Source organism: Protopterus annectens, chromosome 4.part0 (genome assembly GCF_019279795.1).
Source record: "Protopterus annectens isolate FY-2018-M chromosome 4.part0, PAN1.0, whole genome shotgun sequence".
NCBI lineage: Eukaryota > Metazoa > Chordata > Ceratodontiformes > Protopteridae > Protopterus > Protopterus annectens.
In genome coordinates this window covers 753636438-753658825 of record NC_056733.1, presented here as the reverse complement: position 1 = coordinate 753658825, position 22388 = coordinate 753636438, and the positions used below count along the sequence as shown (strand labels likewise).

The 22388-nt window shown below is 41.8% G+C and overlaps 1 protein-coding gene across 2 annotated transcripts in view; it reads left to right on the top strand.

The window, feature by feature from the left end:
- Positions 1-21712, top strand: part of TRMT2A (tRNA methyltransferase 2 homolog A) — an 826498-nt gene extending 804786 nt beyond the window's left edge. For both annotated transcript variants that reach the window (XM_044068710.1, XM_044068711.1), the window contains exon 12: positions 19497-21712. In XM_044068710.1, coding sequence (XP_043924645.1) covers positions 19497-19803 — 307 coding nt within the window. In that variant the 3' untranslated portion in view covers positions 19804-21712. The remainder of the gene's footprint in view (positions 1-19496) is intronic.
- Positions 21713-22388: the final 676 nt, after the last annotated feature.

Here is a 22388-nt window from a genome sequence, read left to right as displayed (position 1 = left end):
CAAACCATTTCCAAGTGGATAGGCCATTGCATTTATTTCTGCTACAAACACCATGGAAAACCTATCCCACAGGGGATCAGACCCCACTCTACCAGGGCTGCATCTATCTGTACAGGCTTTCTCAGAGGCGTCCCTACCAGGGACATCCTAGAAGCTGCTACCTGAAGTTCTGTACATACTTTCACCAAGCATTACCATCTGCCAATTTTCTCTAAATCCAGAGCTGGCTTTGCCACTGCAGCCTTGCAGGACCTTTTGGCTGGTCCTAATTCTTTTTAAATTCCTTCTCCCATCCTTTAGCTTTGGGAATCTACCCAAAAGTGATGACTGCAACAGTGAAACAGGAAGAACATAGTACAGTTGTGTACACTTACAATAAATGTAGATGTTCGAGTGTATTCTCTGTTGCAATCCTGGTTACCCTCCAGCCCCCTTCTTTATTTGGATATACCTCTACTTTCCTTTGCTATCTTCAAAAGCTTTTTGGTGTATTTGCTTTTTTGTTGGAGGTATAACCTTATATATTTATAGATTTAATTGCTTCCCATTAAGGAGGCACCTGATATCTGGGGCAAGACAAACTGATGTAATGGCGTCGGCTGCATGTTTTTATACCCCTGATGACCTGACGTCATGTAAGAAGGGACAGCATCCAACGCAGGACCCAAGACTTTGTTAATCAGGCTGACTGAGGGCTACTGCAAGCAGATAACCCAAAAGTGATGACTGCAACAGTGAATAAACTCAAACATCTACATTTATGGTAAGTGTACACAACTGTACTTTGTGTACACTTACCATAAATGTAGATGTTCAAGTGTATTCACTGTTGCAGTCCTGGTTTCCCACCCTCCAGCTCCCTTGTCTCTCTCTCTCTCTCTCTCTCTCTCTCTCTCTCTCTCTTACTCGCTCCTTACAGGGCTATTGGTATTTACTTTTTACTGGTGGTGTTTTTCCACCATAACTTAGCTCCCTATTTGGGGGCTTCTGACATTTGGGGCAAGGAAAACTGATGTAATGGTGTCGGCTGCCTGTTTTTATAACCTTGACGACCTGACATCAGTCCTGAATCGACAGCAACCGACGCAGAAATACTAAGCCTCTGGTATTCGAGCCAACTGAGGGCTACCCCTGGCAGGATAACCCAAGTGTGATGACTGCAACAGTGACTACACTCGAACATCTACATTTATGGTAAGTGTACACAACTGTACTTTGTCTTTCGTTTTCTACCTTATCTATCCCATCCGAGTGACTTAGTTGTGGACTAACCGTTTTCTCTTTGGCCCTTCCCCGCTTCTAAGCCCATTTAAATTAGAAGGTTTTTCACTTTTCTTGCCTTCCCTTAAGTTTTTGAGGAGTTGCCGTTTAAGTTAGAGGCTCTCCTTAGGTGGGGAGTTCGTCATTTAACTTAGAGGCTCTCTCCCCCTTCTCTTCTTTCTTGTTTAGGAAAAAAAAAAAAAAGGCAGAGGGGGGAAATAACTGAAGACACCGGTCTCATAGCAGGGGGAATCTTCCGCAGAATCAGGGTGACAGATACTTTCTCTGGTAAACCATTCCAGTGCTCCTGAAGGGAGACCCGACTGTCTGACTCCAGAGACAGTCTGGGTGAGATTATCCTTGTACCCAAAAGCCTAGCAGACAATCACAGAAGATACATAGGTACTATCGATAATATCCAGAGGTTATAATATACCCTTCTTCCAACTCCTCCTGTCAAAAAGGCAACACTCTATCCCAGATGTTCCACCCAATCTTCGGGATCAAGCAAACCTAGAGGTTCTAAGGTTGCCAAGAAAGAGTCATCCAGGATGTCCCCGCAGACCAAATCAGATCCGGAACTTACTCCAGGTTCTTTTTTAGTTCCAAAGAAAACGGGACTGGAGACCCATATTGGATCTCAGCAGGCTGAGCAAATCAGTCAAGAAAACAAAGTTCCGGATAGTAACACTGCAGTCCATTCTTCCCTTTCTAGGACAGGACAATTGGATGTGCTCCAGGATGCATAGTACCACATAAAAATGGACAGATGGTCAAGGAGATGTCTACGCTTCTGGCTGGGAGCCAGTCACTATCAGTTCAGAGCGCTGCCTTTTGGTCTCACCACAGCCCCCATGGTGTTCACCAAATCCATGGCAGTAGATGTTCTTCGTGTTTCACTGTTTCAGTCATCACATTTGGGTTATCTGCTTGCAGTAGCCCTCAGTCAGCCTGATTATCAAGGTCTTGGGTCCTGCGTCAGTTGCTGTCTCATCTTCCATGACGTCAGGTAGTCAGTGGTATAAAGCATGCAGTTGACGCCATTACATCAGTCTTTCTTGCCGTGCGGTGCCCAAAGCAGAAGCAGTTTGCAAGTGCCGATCAGCTGACTTCCTGAAATTTTCATTTTCAAGTTTCAGAACCGAAGTCTTCAACTAAAGCTAAGTACCCCATTGGGGAAACTTTTTCTTGCTCTAAACCGATGTCAGTAAAAGTCAATAATTGTATTTCTTGTGACAAGCAAATACCTCATAAAGATTTTCATTCGTACTGTATTCCTTGCCTAGGCTCTGACCACGACATACCTCGCTGTCAGTTTTTTGCCTTATTTAAACAATGAACTATTCATTGTCTGTATATTTACGCTTCTAAATATTTTGGTACTCAGTTCAATTACCCAGATATGGCTTCAGTAAGCCACCCGACTACCGACATTCCAAAAAAAACACAAAGATAAAGACAGAGACAGGCCGCCTAGGTCCAAAGCTGCCGACGACGCTTCTCCTAAGCTAGTCACCAGTTCGCCGGTACTCAGTGAGGCACTTTCGCAGCCCCTGATACCCACTACTTCAGATTCTCAGGCCTCTACTGAGACCCATTCGGAGTCCGGTATGCTGCGAGATGCTTCAACTGTGGAACCTGCAGATGTCTTTACCTTGGATGGGTCCGGAGCCACTGTGCAGGCACCGGCTTCTGAGGGTGTATTCAGGTTTACTGACTTGCATATTAAACAGACACCATCTTCTCCAAGGTCTAAAACTCGAACCATGCCTAAAAAAAATGATGCCCAGACCACATGGTCAGACCTCTATGCCTAAAAAACAAATGATAAGAATGGCTGAAGATCTCTTTATTTATTTATTTATTTATTTTATATTTCTTGACCGGGCTAGTCTAGCTGGATATCCATTTTCAGTAGAGGCCCGGGGAAAAAAGCTCCAAGTATGAGAAGATTACTTCATGCAATAGTTAGAATAAAAAAACAAGCTTAAAATACATTACAAAGCAAAAAATGTTTGTAAAGAGAGTACAAGTAATTTGTGTGATCAAAGTTACAGAGTCATGGTATAGGTTTAAGCAGCAATCAAGCCATGAGTTTTCTGGTACAATCAGCACAAGTTTATATAATATTTGAAAAAAAACAAAAAAAAAACAAATTGACATTCACTTAGTCAAAGAGGGAGAAAGAGAGTAGGCTGGAAAATATAAATAGTAGTAAAGAGTTAGCTTGTAATAATTAAAAGTGTGGTGGGGCAGTAGCCCAGGAGGCAGGGGAAAAGGGGAAGTGAAAGGAAGATAAGTAATGTTTAGTCAGGCATCAAGCAGGGACAAAGCCAATGTATTTTTAGGTGATCTTTGAGGTGTTTCTTAAAGAGTGGAGTAGATGAGAGAGAGGTTAGTGTTTTAGGAAGGTTGTTCCAGATTCTGCCCACGACATTGGTAAAGAGTGAGTCACCAGCTTTGTTGTTGGATTTATTGTTGGCAATTAGTAACTTGCTAGCTGAGCATAGTGTTGTAAGATTTTTATATGGGGAGATCAGGTTAGAGAGGATAGGAGTATTAGTAAGGTGGTACAGAATTTTTTGTGTGATCACAAGTTGATTGTATCGTAGTTGGTTTTGTAGTTCTAACCATTTGAGTTGTTTGAGGTTGAGACAGTGGTGGGTTCTATAGGGAGAGCCAGTGGCAAATCTGACTATATTATTATAACTAGTTTCAAGCTTGGTAAGATTGTGCTTGGATAGATTGGTATAAATGGCAGAAGCATAGAATAGGGTAGAAGTAAGATGAGCCTGGGCAATGGTGGTTCTAGCCAGTTGTGTAAGGAAGGGTTTGATTCTATACAGAGAGCCTAGTTTTTTATTGATAGTTTGAATAGTATTATTGATATGGTCATCAAAGCTGAGGTTATGATCAATGGTTATGCCCAGAAGGCGTGCAGTAGGATCAGGGGAAATACAAGTTCCATTATAGGAGGTAATAGTGAAGTGGATCTGTGGAGATTTTTGGGTGGGAGTGAAAAGTAATAATTTTTTTTTTTTTTTTTTTTTTGGGTTGAGGAGGAGACATTGATCAGTAAACTACTTTTCAACAGAGTTAAATACAGTTTAAAGTAAGGGTTTGAGTAAGGGTTTGGAGAGAGGATGAGGACTTAGCAGTACAGATTAGAGTAGAGTCATCAGCGTATTGTATGCAAGTGGCTTGTGGAACAACAGTGTAGAGATTGTTAATAAAAATAGAAAAAAGAAGAGGGCCTAGGATAGAGCCTTGAGGGACTCCAGTGTTCACAGGGAGGGGTGTGGAAAGATTATTGTCCCAGAGCACTGCTTGATGTCTGTTATCTAGATAGGATTTAAACCAAAGAATAGCTTGTGGGTCAAGAGATTGGGCTTTTAGAGTACTGATAAGTAAGCTATGGTTGACCATATCAAAAGCTTTTGATAGGTCTATAAATAGAGCAGATGAGAGAGAGTTATTGTTTCGATTCCTGTTAATACAGTCAGTAAAGCTTAGTAGGGCAGTAGTGGTGCTATGAAAGGGTCTAAAGCCATGCTGACAGTTAGCAAGTAAGTTGTTATGGAGCAGGTGTTGAAGTAGTTGATGGTGGATACATTTTTCCATTATTTTGGCTAATGGAGAGAGTAGAGCAATTGGTCGGTAGTTGAAAATGTCAGTGGATTTACCTCCTTTATGCAAAGGGATTATATGGGATACTTTCCATATGGAAGGGATGGTACCTTCTGTGATTGTTCTGTTTATAAGGATGGATATTGGATAAGCTAAGGCTTTGGCAGCTACTTGAAGGTATTCTGCTGGGAGGTTATCAGCAGAGGGAGTACAAGGTTTGAGTTTCTGAAGGAGTTTACAGATAAAGGAAGTTGGAACAGGTTGTAAATGTAAGAAGGGAAATGAACTGTTTGTATTTTGTAAAGGAGAGGGGGGGGTGGGTGTTAGTGTTTTTGTTAAAGTTTGAATAGCTTCAGTGAAGTAGTTGTTAAAGGTATTGGCTATTTGCAAAGGACTATCATGGGGAATAGAGTTTGGTGCTGGAGTTCTAGCCTGCCCTGGTTTGAGAAGTTTATTAATGCCTGACCAAAACTTTTGAGGGTTGTTAGTGTGATTGTTGAAGTTTGGAATAGTAGTTTTTTTTTTGTCTAACAAAATGTCTTTTTTGGTAGCGTTTCTTAATTGCATAAAGTATAAGTGATCAGGAGAGTTCTTTGAGGCTCTCCATTACTTTAATCAGGGGAAGCCAACCTTCCCCCTCTAAGAGACCTAAGACTGAATTTGTCTATGATACTTCTGATCAGGATTCTGAAATCTCTGTTTCCTCTGATGACCAGGATTTACCCTTATCTACCTATGAGGATTCTGATGCAGAAATATTCCCTCTGCTTCCCCTCCAGAGGATTTCTCTTTTGGTGAAACTTTACATGCTCTTAGGGAGCATTTCTGCTGGGAAAGCCAGGATTACTCTGATTCTAAAAAGAGGCTTAGGGATTTCTTACTTCTGCCCCAACACAGGCCTTTAGCTATCCCCCTGTACTGGACATTGTTGTTGATGATGCCTTTTCAGAATCTAGCTTGGCCCCTGATTCTTTACCTCCTGCTCCCAGAAAACCTGATAGATATTACAGGGTTCCTGACTCTCACAAGTTCTTTTCAAAAATCCTACTGCAGATCCTGAGACCATTTCTCAGGGACCCAAGGGCATTAAGGCTACTTCTGCCAAATATCCTACCCCCTCTGATAGAGATTCCAGGGCGCTGGATAGATGGGGTAAGAAGGTATAAACTTCTGCAACCTTGGCCATTAGGGCCTTAAACTGCCAGTTCAAATGTTAAAGTATCAGCAGCATATCATTGGATTGCTTAAACAGAAAATGATGTTGATTCTTGACTGTGCTGAAAATAAGGATTTACAGGATTTAATGCATTCTGCTGAACACGTTGGAAAACATATTTTGCAATGTGGTTTTGATTCACTAGAGGCATCTTGCAGGGGTACCCGTCAAATCTTCGAACGCTCAAAATTTCGAACGTTACATGGTCGAGACCAAACGTTCGAAATGTTGAGTGCTCGAAGATAGTTTCAACAGCACTATATGGTGTAGATGGGGAGAATTTCCCTTTTCTGCACTGAAGTGCTGTCTCTGAGTTGGTATATTTAAGTGGGGGGTGCAGGGGGGCTTGCCTATACTGTTTAAGTGTTTTTGTTTTTTTCTTCTTTTTTTTTTTTTTTTTTGTTTTTTGTTTTTCTTTTTATATGTTCGAACATCCAGATGTCAAACATTTGGTCTCGACCATGTAATGTTCGACATTTTGGATGTTCGAACATTTAACATAGACCATCTTGCAGGGCTGCTGTCACTGGGTCTGTACTTAGAAGGCATGCTTGGCTTAAGGAACAATCTTTGCCACATCATGTTAAAGCTAAATTGCTGGTTGCTCCCTTAAATCAGGACCACCTGTTTGGCAGCAAAGTAGAAGTACTGAAAAAGATGGAAGAAAAAGCTAAATCTATGCAAACTGTTAAAGATTTCCTACAGGTACAGCCCCCAAGATTTACTAGGCATTGGCCCTTTCCTGCCTTCTCAGTCCAAACCCAGAACCAGCAGAACACCCAGGCGTCAGTCCCAAGGTATGCACTGGACCAAGCAGTGGGAGGCTCCCACTTCCAAATCAGGGAATAGTAAAATTCCCCCCTATGGTAAACTGTCTCAATGACTTAACTTTAAAACTTCCAAGCCCTTCTCAACTGACTGCTCCTTTAAGGGGAAAGATTGCTCTGCAGACAAAAAACTGAGAACTAATTACCCAGGACAAATGGGTTTTAAATGGTTTCCCAAGGATACAGACTTCACTTCCGCACGTTACCAACCCCAAACGGTTGGCCAGACCTACCCCCAAATCAGTGGGCAGATGCTCAAAAGCAAGTACTCTCTCTGTCTCTCAAGCATAAGGGCTATTCAAACTGTACCAAAAGAGGAAAAGGGACAAGCTTTCTAATCAAGATTTTTCCTGGTACCCAGAAAGACTACTCATGGCGTCCTATCCTGGACCTTTCTATCCTAAACACCTTTTTTGTGATCCCAAAGTTCAGGATGCTAACTCTTCACCAGTTGCTTTCCAATGCTAGGCAAGGATGCCTGGTTGGCAACACTGGATTTAAAGGAAGCCTACCTGCACATCCCAATCAGGAAATCTTGCAGAAGATACCTACGCTTCAAAGCAGGCTACATGCACTATCAGTCCTGTGCACTGCCCTTTGGCTTATCTACTGCACCCAGGGTATTCACATAGTGCCTAGCTCCAGTCAGTGCATTTTGCAGGCAAAGATATTCAAATATATCCATACCTGGACGATTGTCTGATTCAGGCAGAAAGCCAGGACATACTTTTGAATCATCTGGCATTTGTACACAAGGTGTTAATTTGTCTGGGTACACCATAAACAAAAAGAAATCGCATCTTGTACCCTGTCAACAAATTATATTCCTGGGAGCAAGCTTGAAAACAACTTCCCAGCTGAATTTCCTCACGCCAGAGAAACAAATTCATTTGACAGCTTACTTCAAACTAATGGCCACAAAAACCCTGCTATCTGCAAGGCAAATACTGCAAGCCTTGGGGTTCATGGCCTCCTGCAATCTCCTAATTCCATATGCAAGACTGCATATGAGGAAACTACAATGGTATCTAAAAAGCCTATGGTGTCAACATTCTCAGGATCTAGAAGCAATGATTCCTATCATACCTTGCCTACAGTTAGAGTTCCTTTGGTGGGCAGAGGCCTGCCACCAGAACAAGGGACTAGCATTCACTCTACCCCCTGCCGCTCAAACCCTAACTACAGATGCATCAGATTATGCATTTGGTGGGGGGGGGGCTCACCTGGCAGGGAAGTGCATTCAGGGCAAATGGACCCCAAGTCAAATGCACCTGCATATCAATCAAAAAGAAATGTTAGCTGTACAGAATGCTCCGACAGCCTTCAAGGACCACATTCTTTCAGGACAATTAATGGTAAGGACGGGTAACATCACTGTTATGTGGTACATAAACAAGCAGGGGGGGGAGCCATTCACCCCCCTCCCCCTGCAGACTAGCCATGGTTCTGTGGAACACAGCGTTGAGCTACCAAGTGCATTTACAGGCTCAGTTCCTGCCAGGAAAGCTAAATACACTGGCAGATGAACTGACCAGAAATGTCATGGACCCACACGAGTGGAAACTGGAACCAAAGACTTTCAACATGTTGATAAACAACTGGGGGAGCCCAGATATAGACTTGTTTGCCTCCCCCTCAGAACTACCAATTGGATAGATTCTCCACAAGGACTCCTCACAAACAAGCTTGGAAAGTGGATGCCCTGTCCTTCAACTGGAAAAATATCAGTTTATGCCTTTCCTCCTCTGCCTGTCCTCTCCAAAGTACTGCTAAAGATCAAACAGGACAAACCAAGGACGATACTGATTGCACCAGATTGACCACACCAACACTGGTGTACCCCCTCTTGCGCAGTGTGTCACTGCTGGCACCATGACACCTGCCTCAGACCCCTACGCTGCTTTCCCAGCAGGAGGGACAGATTCTGCATACTCTGCTTCAATCCCTGAACCTGGCAGCCTGGCTAATTGCTTGACCTCCCTGTTAACATCCCTCAGTAAACAAGTGTTGGATATCATTTTGGAGGCCTAGTACTAGAAAATCTTATGCTGAAAAAATGGAAAAGATTCTGTTCCTGGAACCAAACTCAAGGGATGGGCACAGCAGTGCCCAATTTACCTCGGATTCTTCAATACTTAACTGAGATGCTTCACAGGGGCCTTTCTTTTTCCTCCATCAAAATTCATGCCTTAGCCATTTCAGCTCATTACAACACAGAACCACCCCTCTACTCTCATCTACTGCTCAAGCAGTTCCTCAGAGAGGCCAAAAACTTAATACCACCTAGGAGAGCCCAAACTCCAGCCAGGGACCTACACTTTGTATTGGAAAAACTCACTCTACCTCCTTTTGAGCCAGCTGCAAGTGTAGAGTTAAAATTCCTTTCTTGGAAAACAACCTTCCTTTTAGCAATCACTTCAGCTAGAAGAGTATCTAAATGACAGGCCCTTTTGGCAGTGGAGCCTTTCATCATCTTTCATGCAGAAAGGGTGTGCCTCAGGACCAACCCCTCCTTCATGCCCAAGGTGGTATCCAGTGTGGCTCTTAATCAGTTCATTCATTTGCCAACCTTCTTTCCTAGTCCACAGAACAAAGGGGAACGGATACTGCACTCCTTAGATGTGCACAGACAACTTAGATTTTACTTGGACAGGACTAAACCTCAAAGGAAATCTGAACAATTGCTGGTGGCATTTGCTACAGGGGCAGAGGAGAAGACCTTTCCAAAGCAAACCATTTCTAAATGGATAGGCCATTGCATTCATTTCTGCTATAAGCACCATGGAAAACATTTTCCACAGGAGATAAGACTGCACTCAACCAGGGACAGCCTTTCTCAGAGGTGTCCCTACCAGGGACATCTTAGAAGCTGCTACCTGGAGGTTCTGTACATACTTTCACCAAGCATTACCATTTGCCTATTTTCTCTAAATCCAGAGCTGGTTTTGCCACTGCAGTCGTGCAGGGACTTACAGCTGGTCCTAATGCTATCTAAATTCCTCCTCCCATCCTTCGCTTTGGGAATCCACCCAAATGTGATGACTGCAACAGTGAAACACGAAGAACATAGTACAGTTATGTACACTTACCATAAATGTAGGTGTCTGAGTGTATTCACTGTTGCAGTCCTGGTTACCCTCCCTCCAGCCCCTGACTTCGTTTGGCTATACCTGTATTCTCTTTAACTATGCTTAAAAGCTTTTTGGTGTATTTGCTTTTTTGTTGGAGGTATAACCTAGCATATTTATATTTATTTGCTTCCCATTATGGGGGCACCTGACATTTGGGGCAAGAAAAACTGATGTAATGGCGTCGACTGCAAGCTTTATACCCCTGACTACCTGTCGGCATGGAAGATGAGATAGCAACTGACACAGAACCCAAGACTTTGATAATCAGGCCGACTGAGGGCTACTGCAAGCAGATAACCCAAATGCGATGACTGCAACTGTGAATACACTCGAACATCTACATTTATTTTTTTATTTTATTTTACATTTGTTGACCGGGATGATCCGGCTGGAGTTATTTCCATTTTCAGCGGAGGCCCGGGGAGAAAAGCTCCAAGACAAAACAACAGCTTTATAACAATAGTAATAGAAAACAGACTTTATACAAATTGATTTATAGAAAGATATAGGATATTTTCATTGGTAAAAGATATTTTCTTGGTTAAGATAGAAAGAGGTGGTAGATTATTAGTAACGTTGAGGAAACCAATAACAAAAAGAGTTTTAGGTTATCCCGGCTTGATACAGTGGCAGACCCAGTTTAGCGCCAGATGTTCTTTTAGTTTGATTTTAAATGCAGTTAGAGTAGTGAGCATTGTAATATCTGCTGGTAGTAGGTTCCAGATTCTGCCAGCAGTGTTAGCAAAGAGGAGGTCAGCTGCATTACGGGTTTTTATTGCTTGGATTAGTAGTTTATTTGAGGATCGTAGTAGTCTTGTATTGCAGTAGGGGGTGATGATATTTTTTAGGGCAGGGGTATTCTCGGGATAAAGAAGGATTTTCTTGGCCATAACTATTAGGTTGAACTGGAGAAGGCTGGGAAGCTCAAGCCAGCCCAGTTGTAAGAGATTTAAACAATGGTGGGTCTTATAAGGCAAGCCAGTGGCAAACCTGGCAATATGATTATAACAGGTGGAAAGTCTGTTAAGAACGGATTTGTTTACATTTGAGAGAAGAGGAGAAGCATATAGAAGAGTAGAGAGTAAATGTGTCCGAGCAATGGTAATCTTGGCAGAAGGGGTTAAGAAGGCACTTATTCTGTATAGTGACCCAAGTTTTTTGTTGATAGTTTTGATCACTTGGTTCACGTGTAGGTCAAATTTTAGGTTATTGTCAATAATGACAACCAGAAGTTTGGTTGAGGGTTCAGGGGTAATAATTGTCCCATCCTTTGCTTTTACTGTGAAAGTAAAGGTAAGAGATTTTGGTGTGGAAGTGAATAGTAGCAGTTTGGTTTTTTTGGGATTTAGCAACAATCTATGTTCAGTGAACCAACTTTATATGATATTAAAGGTGGACTGGGTGGAATATTCCAGCGCCTCAGGGGATGTAGCTGAGCAGATCAGGGTAGGGTCGTCTGCATTTTGGATGCAGTTAACGTTAGGGATGACAGTGTGAAGGTTGTTAATAAAGATGGAGAAGAGGAGGGGTCCAAGTATGGAGCCTTGTGGGACTCCTAATGTGGTGGGTAGTAGGATGGAGAGCTTATTCTGCCAGATAACATCCTGTTGCCTCCCACCGAGATAAGAGGTAAACCATTGAAGGGCTTTGCAGTCGAGCCTATAAGACTGCAGGGTCTGAATCATAAGTTGATGATCCACCATGTCAAAGGCCTTAGAAAGATCCAAAAAGAGGGCTGAAGAAATGTGGTTATTGTTATGGTTCGTATTTATGGCATTGGTAAAGGCTAGGAGGGCAGAGGTAGTACTATGATGTGGGCGAAAACCATGTTGTGTGTCAGCTAGAAGGTGATTCAAGAGTAGGTGATCCATAAGTTCTTTTTGTATGCATTTTTCCATGACTTTTGCGAGTGGAGAAAGTATGGCAGTTGGTCTATAGTTAGAAAATTCAGTGGAGGAACCACCTTTATGTAGTGGGATAGCATAGGATATCTTCCAAATGGTGGGAATTTTGGCTTCAGCTATGGTCCGATTGATGAGTATTGAGACTGGATAGGCAATGGCATCAGCTGATATTTGAAGGTAATCAGCAAGGGAGTTGGTCGGCGGAGAGTGTAGTGGGCTTCAATTTTTTAATTAGTTTGCGAATATAGCTGGTGGGTACTGGTTGGAAACTGAAAGTGGGTTTGTTTAGATGGCTGGCATTATCAAGATTTGGAAAGCTAGTGGGTAATTGATTGGTTAGGGTTTGAATAGTTTCAGTAAAGAAGTGGTTAAAACTGTTTGAGACATCCTCAGGGGATTTGTCACAAGTAGCAGCTGGGGTAGGGGTTGTACTTTTACCAGGGCGAAGGAGATTATTCAGACCAGCCCAAAATTTCTGGGGTTTATTCTGGTAGGCTGTTTGTAGATTATAATAGTACTGTTTTTTATCATTTAGGATGGATCTTTTGGTATCATTCCTAGCTTGTCGATATGTAACATGGTCTCTGGGGAGTTTAGTGGACTGCCATTTGGCCCATAGTTTATTGCTATTATTGATTTTTTGATGAGACATTTTAGTTAGCCAAGGTTCATTTTTTGTTTTTGTTCTCTTTAAGTGGGCAGGTGCATGGCAGTCCAGGATTTCAAGGAATTTGTTGTTGAAATAATTGACTGCATCATCCAGTGGGAGATGTATGAGCATTGACCAGTTGCAGGACCTAAGTTCCCGCTGAAATTTAGCAGGGTCAAAGTCATTTTTGTTTCTAACTTTTCTCAGTAAGGGTGTCTGCAAGATATTTGATTTTTGTTTAACTATATAGGTGAGAAGGTGGTCACTAAGATCAGCAGGGAGGGTACCAGCGGTATATAGTTGGGGGCTACTATTTGTGAGTACCCAGTCGAGTAGACTATCTTTATTATTTAACTTACCAAGTCTGGTGGGGCTAGATATGAGTTGAGAGAATGCATGCAGGTTAATGTGTGTAGTAGGTGACTCTGGGGAACATGTGCTCCAGTCTATGTTAACGTCCCCAAACAATAATGTCTCTTGGGATAGTGACTTGAGAGCCAGTGAAGGGTGTCCTCAAGTGTTGGTATATTATAACCTGGAGGGATATACATACAGATGATGTTAATGCATTTTTTGTATTAAGTTGGAGTCTGGTAGCAAGAATTTCTAAGTTGTTAATCATAGGTGGTTGGATAGGATTAATGGCTATGTTTAATTCTGATTTGTAAAGTATTGCTACCCCCCCCCCTTTCCTGGTAGCACGATCCAACCTGTGTATATTATACCCTGGTGGAATTATTTCATTGTCAGTAGTGCTAGGTTTGAGCCAGGTCTCAGTTAAACAGAGAATCTCAGGGGAGTGGGTTTCCAGTAGGGCGTGAAGTTCATGTACTTTATTATTAACACTCCTAATATTGAGGTGACAGACCAGGAGAGAGTTAGCTAGTCTACTGTTTAGAGTTGTGTAGTTTAGGTTACATGAAGTAGGGCTGTTTTTATTAGATGTTGCAGGGCCTGGGTTGGGGTGGATATCCCCACAGAGTGAGACTAGGACTGTACCTGGAGAGGAGTTTCAGAAGTTTGTTTAAGAGCTTGTGGTAATGCTTAGATCTAGAGCTAGTGGGCCTAGGTTTAGTACATTGGAAGTGAGAGCAGGACGTTGAGTATGATTCTATAATATTGGCATGACTTAAGGAGGATTGTTGTACAGATTGAGAAATAGTGTGGCCTTTTGGGAACTGACAGCCCGTGAGTGTTTGGTACTCGTAGAGGGTGAGTACATAGGTGATTAGTAGGAAATGAAATAAGGGGTGAAATAACATAGTGAGAGAGAGGTGTATGGTCTATAGGATTCAAATTTCCTAGACAGAGTATAGGGGATAAAGAAGGCAGATAAAATATAGTGGAGAAGACAAGAAAGTAAACGAGCAGATGTGCTGGGTGGGAGGGTCAGAGTAAGGTGGGTGTAGCCATATATATCACCTGATAGGTTATTGTAATATGGGTGTGGTATCACCTAGATAAATTTAGATGTAGTAGGGGCGGGTGAGATTTGGGGGCAGGGAGGGGAGTGTAGTGAGCCCGAGCGCAGCGGGGCCAACACCAACTACAGGTATGTACTTAGTAACTATCCTCCGTTTTGTTAGCTGTGGGGGAGAAATTAAAAGTACCAGGGAGAATGTAATTTAGTCAGAGTTGTTTACTCTGTTGACTACTTTTTATTTGGCTTGAAAGAGTGGATAAAGGAGGCAGTCTAAGCGTGCTTGTTTGACCCAGGTCAGCGCTAACATTAAGCAGGTAAAAAGTTTGCTAATAACCTTTGGCAATTGCTAGTAGAACGCTCAGACACGCCACTTGCGCGAAAATAGTCACCGGGTATTTCCTTCTTGAAGAGGATTCAGTAAATTACTTTATATTAGGGGACTACCTAGAAATTAAAGCAGATCTAGAGTGAGAATTGTTTGATATTTAAACCGACCACTGTTCAAGCTGGTATTTAACATCCATTTCAAACACACAAGTAGACTTATCAGGAAAAACACCATTAAGATTCTATTTCTCCAAGCAGTTCAAAGCAACAATCTGTGCATGCTATTCTATACTTGCGGCAGATTGCAATTCAGCTCCTAATACATAGTTTGCTGAAAATAAACAAACATAGTAAGCATACTTTAAACCTGGTTTGTACACTCTACAGAGTAGATATTTAACTTTGCTGTGAAGGCAGTTATGTCGCAAACCACTAAACAACAGTTATCATTACAATAAGCATAAATCTTGAGAGAGAGTTCACATTTACAGCTAACTCAATATCTTGTACTGAATTCTAATCCAGAGACAAATAACAGCTTTACAGTTTAATTAGTACAAACAGATAACGTACCAGGAGAGTAGCTGCAGGCTGCCGACTGGGTCAGGAAGCACTGGGAGTTTGAAAATGGCGGTATCTGAGGTGTACTTGTAAACTCACTTACATCAGTAAATGGGGAGGAGTTAACAGGCTAACACCAACTACAGGTATGTACTTAGTAACTATCCTCCGTTTTGTTAGCTGTGGGGGAGAAATTAAAAGTACCAGGGAGAATGTAATTTAGTCAGAGTTGTTTACTCTGTTGACTACTTTTTATTTGGCTTGAAAGAGTGGATAAAGGGGCAGTCTAAGCGTGCTTGTTTGACCCAGGTCAGCGCTAACATTAAGCAGGTAAAAAGTTTGCTAATAACCTTTGGCAATTGCTAGTAGAACGCTCAGGCACGCCACTTGCGTGAAAATAGTCACCGGGTATTTCCTTCTTGAAGAGGATTCAGTAAATTACTGTATATTAGGGGACTACCTTTGGCAATTGCTAGTAGAACGCTCAGGCACGCCACTTGTGCGAAAATAGTCACCGGGTATTTCCTTCTTGAAGAGGATTCAGTAAATTACTGTATATTAGGGGACTACCAGGAGAGTAGCTGCAGGCTGCCGACTGGGTCAGGAAGTACCGGGAGTTTGATACGTCAATACAGCATTTATGGTATGTGTACACAACTGTACTTTACTGGGACAGATATGGAAGGCACACCATCTGGAAACCAGACCCGCATACAGAATGTTATGTACTAACATTTGCACCATTGTGCTGCCAGTTTTTGTTTAAAACCATTCAGATTTTTCATAGTGCGTGATAGCAATGTTTATAGTGCATGTGTTGGGACAGATCTTAGAATAGTTACCTGCATAATTGTTGGATGTAACAAAGGTCAGGAACCCAGGAATAATCAGGTACATCATCTGTCCAGAGTTTGAGAACTGCTTCACTGATCTGTTTAGCACAATCACTTTAGGTCTTGGTTGGACTCCACCCGGTGCTGACAAGGCATTTCTGTATCTGAATCTCGGAAGTATCCTGAGAAGTATTAACCAAAAGTACTAGAGATAATCATTAAATTGTGTGTATACATTACCTTCTGTTTAGTCTGAGGTTGAAGATCACCACCACCACAGTGTAACATGCATTCACTTATGCTAGATCTTAGGTGAGTTTGACATTGCTAAATTTATGCCATTCAGAATAAACACTACACTTTGTTGGATATAGTTGGGTTTGTTTCAATACAGTTATTCATAGCATTTCTCATATAACATAGACTGAATGGACAACCTTTTGCTAATTTTTATATGGGGCAGTGGAGCAAGCCATCCACATCCCTCAGTACCCACTAATACAGCTCACTCTCTGCTTAACAAGCCGTGGATAAATTGTCATATGCAGTGGATTACCCATTCACTGTGGAGCACAGCTAAGCGATGTGAAGTAACAAGTGAAATAGTCTGTGCTACCACTCAAAAAAGGGTCTAGTGAATCTACCTGATTCAATGGAAGCTAAGTAAACTCCCAAAATGCCAGCAGTTTTAAGCAACTATAATAATGCTGCTCCCCAGAATTTATTTCTTCATAGGAGTTTACCAGGGTAACGACCACAAGGGCCTTTTTAAGCATAGCTATGCATCCCAAATATCTGAGAAGTTCCAATAGCCTTGATAAGTACAAGCAGGGCTTGGGAGATGAAACACTTACAAGCTAAGGCCTGGGAGATGAACCATTTACATGTCTGTGTCCATTAGAGATATAGGTGCCAAACCTGGGAAGAATTTCCTGTTCCCCATCCAGTTGTCCAGGTTGCACTTGAATTGGGTTAAGAAGGAAATCTGCTTCACATGGATGGGGGAGCCTGTTCCAGAGATGGGTTAGTCTCTGGGATACATACCTGTCTTTCCAGTAGGTCCTGTTATATCACAAGAAAGGTTTAAGTCTTTAGAATAGGTAATTCTGGTGCTGTTTGTGTTGCAGATATGCAGGAGGTCCATCAGAGTGGGGTCTGACGGTGCCCTGTATCTCAAGCATAGATCTCCCCTCAAAAGCCTGTAGGAGACAGAATACAGGGATAGAGCCTTGAGGCGGTGTTCATAGGATGTTTTACTTAAGCCCTGTATTTTTTTAGTGAGGAACCTCTGTGGACATTCCAAATGTTGGATATGCCTGGTTAGGTACATACCAAAGGAGGCATTGTACTCCGTGATAGGTCTAATGAATGCGGAATACAGTGGAACAATGACTTCCTTGGACTTAGATGCCATACCTTTGTTTATAAGTTGCACAACATTGAATGATTTCCTCACAACTGTAGACACGCAATGGTTAAAGGCCAGATTACTGTCTATGTTTGTCCCTATGTCCCTGACTACTGGGTCAACTCTAAGGGGTATGTTGTCAAAATTATAGTTACCAGGGGTGAGTGACTTCCTGAAGGATACTATTATGCATTTCTTGGCATTTAGTTTTAGTCCATGGCTCTGATACTAGTTTGTCTGCATCAGCTCCTCCTGGAGAACATTTGTGTAGGATTCAATGCAAATTTAGTCAGCCAGAGACCACTGACATTGGCCTTGACTTCAGAGAAGTAAATACCAAAAAGGAGTTGTCCAAGGACTGATTCCTGAGGGACTCCGCTTGTGACTAGCCTCTTTGTAGAAGTGGACTCCCAGTTCTAACTGCCTGGGTCCTGTCTGAGCCATTTGGCTATCCTCCGCATGATGTATGAGTTTGTACCTAACCTTTTGAGTTTAACCATGTGCTAGTGGGTTATTGTGTCAAATGCCTTGGCCAGGTCAAGGTAGGCAGTGTGAACAATTTTGCCCTCATACATTGCTTTGGTGACTTTCTCAAAGAAGTCCACCAGGTTGAGTAGACATGATCTGCCCTTGAAGAAATCAAACTGGGCTGGGTCCGATGTCTGGAGGTTTACTATTCTTTCCATGGCTTTAAATATAAGATTAGTGAAACTTATGGGTCTGTAGTTTCCAGGGTTTGTAGCTGGCCCAACTTTGTGCAGAGGGATGACTGTTGCTGCTCTCCATTCATGAGGCACGAAGCCTTTTTGGAGGCTATAGTTTAATAGCAATTCCAGAGGCCCTGATAAGTCATGTTTCATGCTTTTTAGAAGGCATCCTGGGATATTGTCTGGGCCCACTGATGCAGTGTTCTTGGTGTTAGAGAGAGCATTAAGGACCTGTTTCCCTAGTGGTGGCAGGGGCAGTTATATTTGATGGTATTTCCTGAGGGAAGGCTGAGGGTAGAGAGGGGTAAAGTTGGAGCTGAATTTATCGGCCCGTAGGTTTGCTACATCATCTGGCTCAGTATAGGTGGCTCCATTTATAATGAGCTCTGCACACAACTGTGTATTGCCGTTGAGGTTACTGACATAGCTAAAGAATGCCTTGTTGGTTGTCCTTGGCCTGGGAGGCCAAATTCACCTCAAGTTTGGCTTTGGTAGACTTTTTGTCCTCGGAGATGTTTAATATGAGTGCTTTAATCATGCTGGGTGCTGTACCCTCCTACCTTTTGCCATAATTTTCTTCCTTCTGTTATACAGCCTATTGATTTTGTGATTTCACCAGGGTGGCTTATTTTTTTTGTTCTGTATTTATTGGTGGGTACAGCTGCTCTATGCAGCTATTAACATGCTTGTAATAGGGTTTCTGTGAACAGTTATGCATAGGCAGCAGTTTTCTCAGGGCTTGTGGGAGTTTGAAATTTTGCCAGGTTATGGCTTAATAGCAGGAGGTTAACCTTGGAGTAGTTCCTGAATATTCCAAGTTTAGCTGGGGGTCCAGGTTTTATTTTTACTTCAGAGGAGACCATTTTGTTGTCTGACCTTACAGTAGGGGGTGTGCAGTGCACTCCCACATTGAAGACCAGATCCAGTAAGACTGCACCCCTGGTTGTTGTATTGTATTGGTGTTATGATTTATTATTACAGTGACCTGACTGTCTGGTTCAGGGAGTTTGTGTACAAAATCCAGGAATCTCTGTACATGTACGTTTGGTGTTGTATAGGATTCCCAGTTAATAGTGGGGTAATTAGTCTCCCATGAATATGGTATTGGGTGTTTAAATACATGGTATGGATTTTCTGGGTCATAGAGGGGGACATATAGCAGACAAGGAAGTGAGATTGGATTTTGCCTATGGTGATTTGAACATGGAGCAGTTCAAGTGCATTGTCCTGTTTTACCAGCCCTTCAGGTATATTTATTTTTGATGTAAATAGAGGCACCTCCACGTTTCTGTATGTGTAGTAGCTGGTCTAAATGTATGGAAGGCATCTTCAGATGTTCTGTCATCTCTTGGCCAATTGCCAGCTAGTTTATTTTATATAAAAGTGCATTAAGAGCAGTGTCCTGAAGTCCTATAGAAGGAAAGGTGCGTGGATATTTTCTGGATGTCCAGACTTCATGTTAAGCTGTTTAGTACTTATCCATGTATTTTTGGGTTGTACTTCTGCATTTTTGTTCTCCCTCCATGAATAGAGTGGTAGAGGAACTTAATAACAGGATTGTGGTAATGAAGCAAGAAAGCTGTTAAACCTTATTTATTTACTTATTTTTGCTTATTTTTGAAGTCTTTGCCGTGCTCCATCGAATCGTGTGAAAGGTGCCTACTTCAAACCTATTCGTGTGATGGCTTTTGATATGTTTCCTCAGACAATGTATTTTGAACTGGTGATCCTGTTTGAGAGGGTAGAATACCCAGATGATCCTCCTTTGAAGGCAACTCGGACTACTAAAGACAGTGGTGAAAGTTCCCTTGAAGCCCACATCATAGACAGAAGTACAAATACTAACAATGCAAGCCTTGAGGATTGTGACTTGAATGGCTCCACTGCCTGCTCTGTTGAAGAGAAGGCTGGCAGTACAGTAGTGAAGTAAAATGGCTGCAGTTCACATTTTTTTTTAAATGTGTGTAGTGCTACAACAGGTGGACTCCTGTACACCTAAAATTTCAAGAACAGAAGACATTTTTTATGGTCGCTTATTTTAAAAATATTTGGATAAAATGTCCTTATTCGCTTTCCTTTAGGTTGATGACCCGAGACTGGTAAGTTTGCAGATTCCCCCCCACATCTGATGTTTGTCATCTCTTTATTTTTGTAGGATGTTTTCTGATCATTAGTTGCTTGCTCCATTCATCTTTAGACCTATGTATGATGAAATTTATAAAGTTGTTTCATCTGTGACTTGAGGTCGTAATTTTGCTGCTCTGGGTTCTTTGTTTCTTCCTGCACCAGGAATGCAACAGATGAAAGGCATGTAGGTTTGAGTTTTTGTAGAGGGATGTGGTCTTATCTGCTGCATCACTGGCACTTTACCAGCATTACCTACATGCTAGTTATGCCATCGAACAAGCACACCTGTTATCTTCCTGTTCTCATCACTTCTCTCCAGAATGTACATTGCATACTGTAACTGTTGGCTTTGAAGTTCAGCTAAGTATGTATATATGTTGCTTCCCTTTATTTTTTATATCAGGTATGCTCAGTGATGTCCAGAAATGTTGGTGAAAATTTGAAGCAGAAAATCTTTCTAAAATAAAAGCTGTTTTGTCTGCTTAATACATCTACAAATGTTGACACAAAATGTTCTTTGACAGAATTGTAGCTTTGCTTCCTTCTTTGAATCCATTGTCTTTTGCTCCTCTGCACTGGATATATTCATTGTAATAGGGAAGCATGATGTGGAGTGGATGATGGACTGCACAGGTGAGAAAAGGTGTTAACTGCAAGCTATATCTAAAAGACAAGACTGTCCACTTCTAGGGTCACTAATCTTATGGTGCTGCACTGCGCAAGAAGTCTATCCTAGCAGTGATGGAATATGGGGTGCTGGACCTGAATTCTGAGGTTGCTATCAGAAGTAATTCTTGTATTCATCCGCAAGGCACATATTATCCGGGAGAAAAAATGGGACAAATGGCATGTGGTATACAGGGATAAAGCCTTGACTACAGTCCATGTGACCCAAGTTCAGCTAGGTGCTTGGGTATTTGATGGTGGAATTAGGGAGAATGGACAATGCCCATCCAGTAGGGGGGGGGGGGTTGAGGGCTGGTAGTTCCCAGCCACACAGCAATACTTGTGTATTGTACTATAACTTTTGCTAGAGAACAAAGGCTCATTAGGATGTGGAGAGCTGGTATGGAAGTTATATGAGCATGACTGCCCAAGGTGGCAGTGGTCGCCTTTGTGTGTTAAGGGTAGCACACATGGACAGACTATAGGACAAACATAGGCCTTGTACTGTCACAAGTGTTCACATTGCCACTAGGGGAGGAGGTTAGGCTATATATGTATTAAAAAAATGCCCTCATTGCAAAAAGTCTCCCTGATGTCTGCTTTATATGATGGTCTAATGGGGCAGTGCTTGGCCTAAAGAATCTGGAGGATTGAAATCCCCAACACTGGGGAACATAGTAGGCGTGAGTCTGAGGTAGGAGGTATTTAATGGTTGACAATGCAGACAAAAAGGGTTTTTAAAAAAAAATGGCTCTTTACTTTTGATCACTTGGATTAGAAATGAAATTTGCACTGCTACAAAATTGTTCCTTATTCTTTATTTCTATAGTTTAATAATCCATTATTGTCTGTCTGTCATTACTGTTGAAGTCTAGATAAAAAGTATGCCTTGCAGCTATCTGCATTGTTGTTAATTGTGTATTTTATGACTCCAGCACTCCTTCAAAAAGGTGCATTTCAGGTGAAAAAAACATCAGTTATGCATGCTGTCTGAAAGCCTAGCTACTGGCTAATAAAAATAAAATTCAAGTCTAAAAGTAGAGTAATGCTGTCTTATTTGCATGTGTAGGTTATATGCAGTCACTTGGTAATGACTTCAGTTTTGGCTTTTTAATTTTAGCAGGAGTTATGTGAACTGTGGTTTGGGGTGATAGGTTTGCTTGAATGCACTGTGAAATTCCAAGATACAAAATCAGGAGTTCAACCTTTAACTTTAAAGTGTTCTGCTAAAACCTCCTCCTTTGTACTGTTTTACTCGACTGAGTCTTCAGCCTTTAAATTACATGTTTTAATGTTGTGCAAGGAACTTTTCATGGTACAACAATTCTTTCCATTTAAAATATATCCAAAAAAAGTATTTTAAATGACAGGGGCTTATCAGAACTAAGCTTTGCGGACCTTCTATATAAGGAGGTTGTGCATCAGCCCACATGACGTGTACAGTTACCCAACTATTTTGAATTGAAGGATAAAGTAGTTCATATTTTTAAGGTCCTTCTGCATTTGGTGCAACACTTCTGTACTCCTTTCTAGTGCAGTCTCAGTTGGCTCTCTTAAAAATGTCATGTCCTCTTATTCCTGGGATTCTTCTTAGTTTATTTGCTTGTGTTAGGGATATGCTCACCATATCTACTCTAGTTCCTTCTAGCCATTTTACTGTTTCTTTGTAGTATCTGTCATATTTGGGAAGCTTCCCTATTTAATGCCACTGAAGAATGGAAG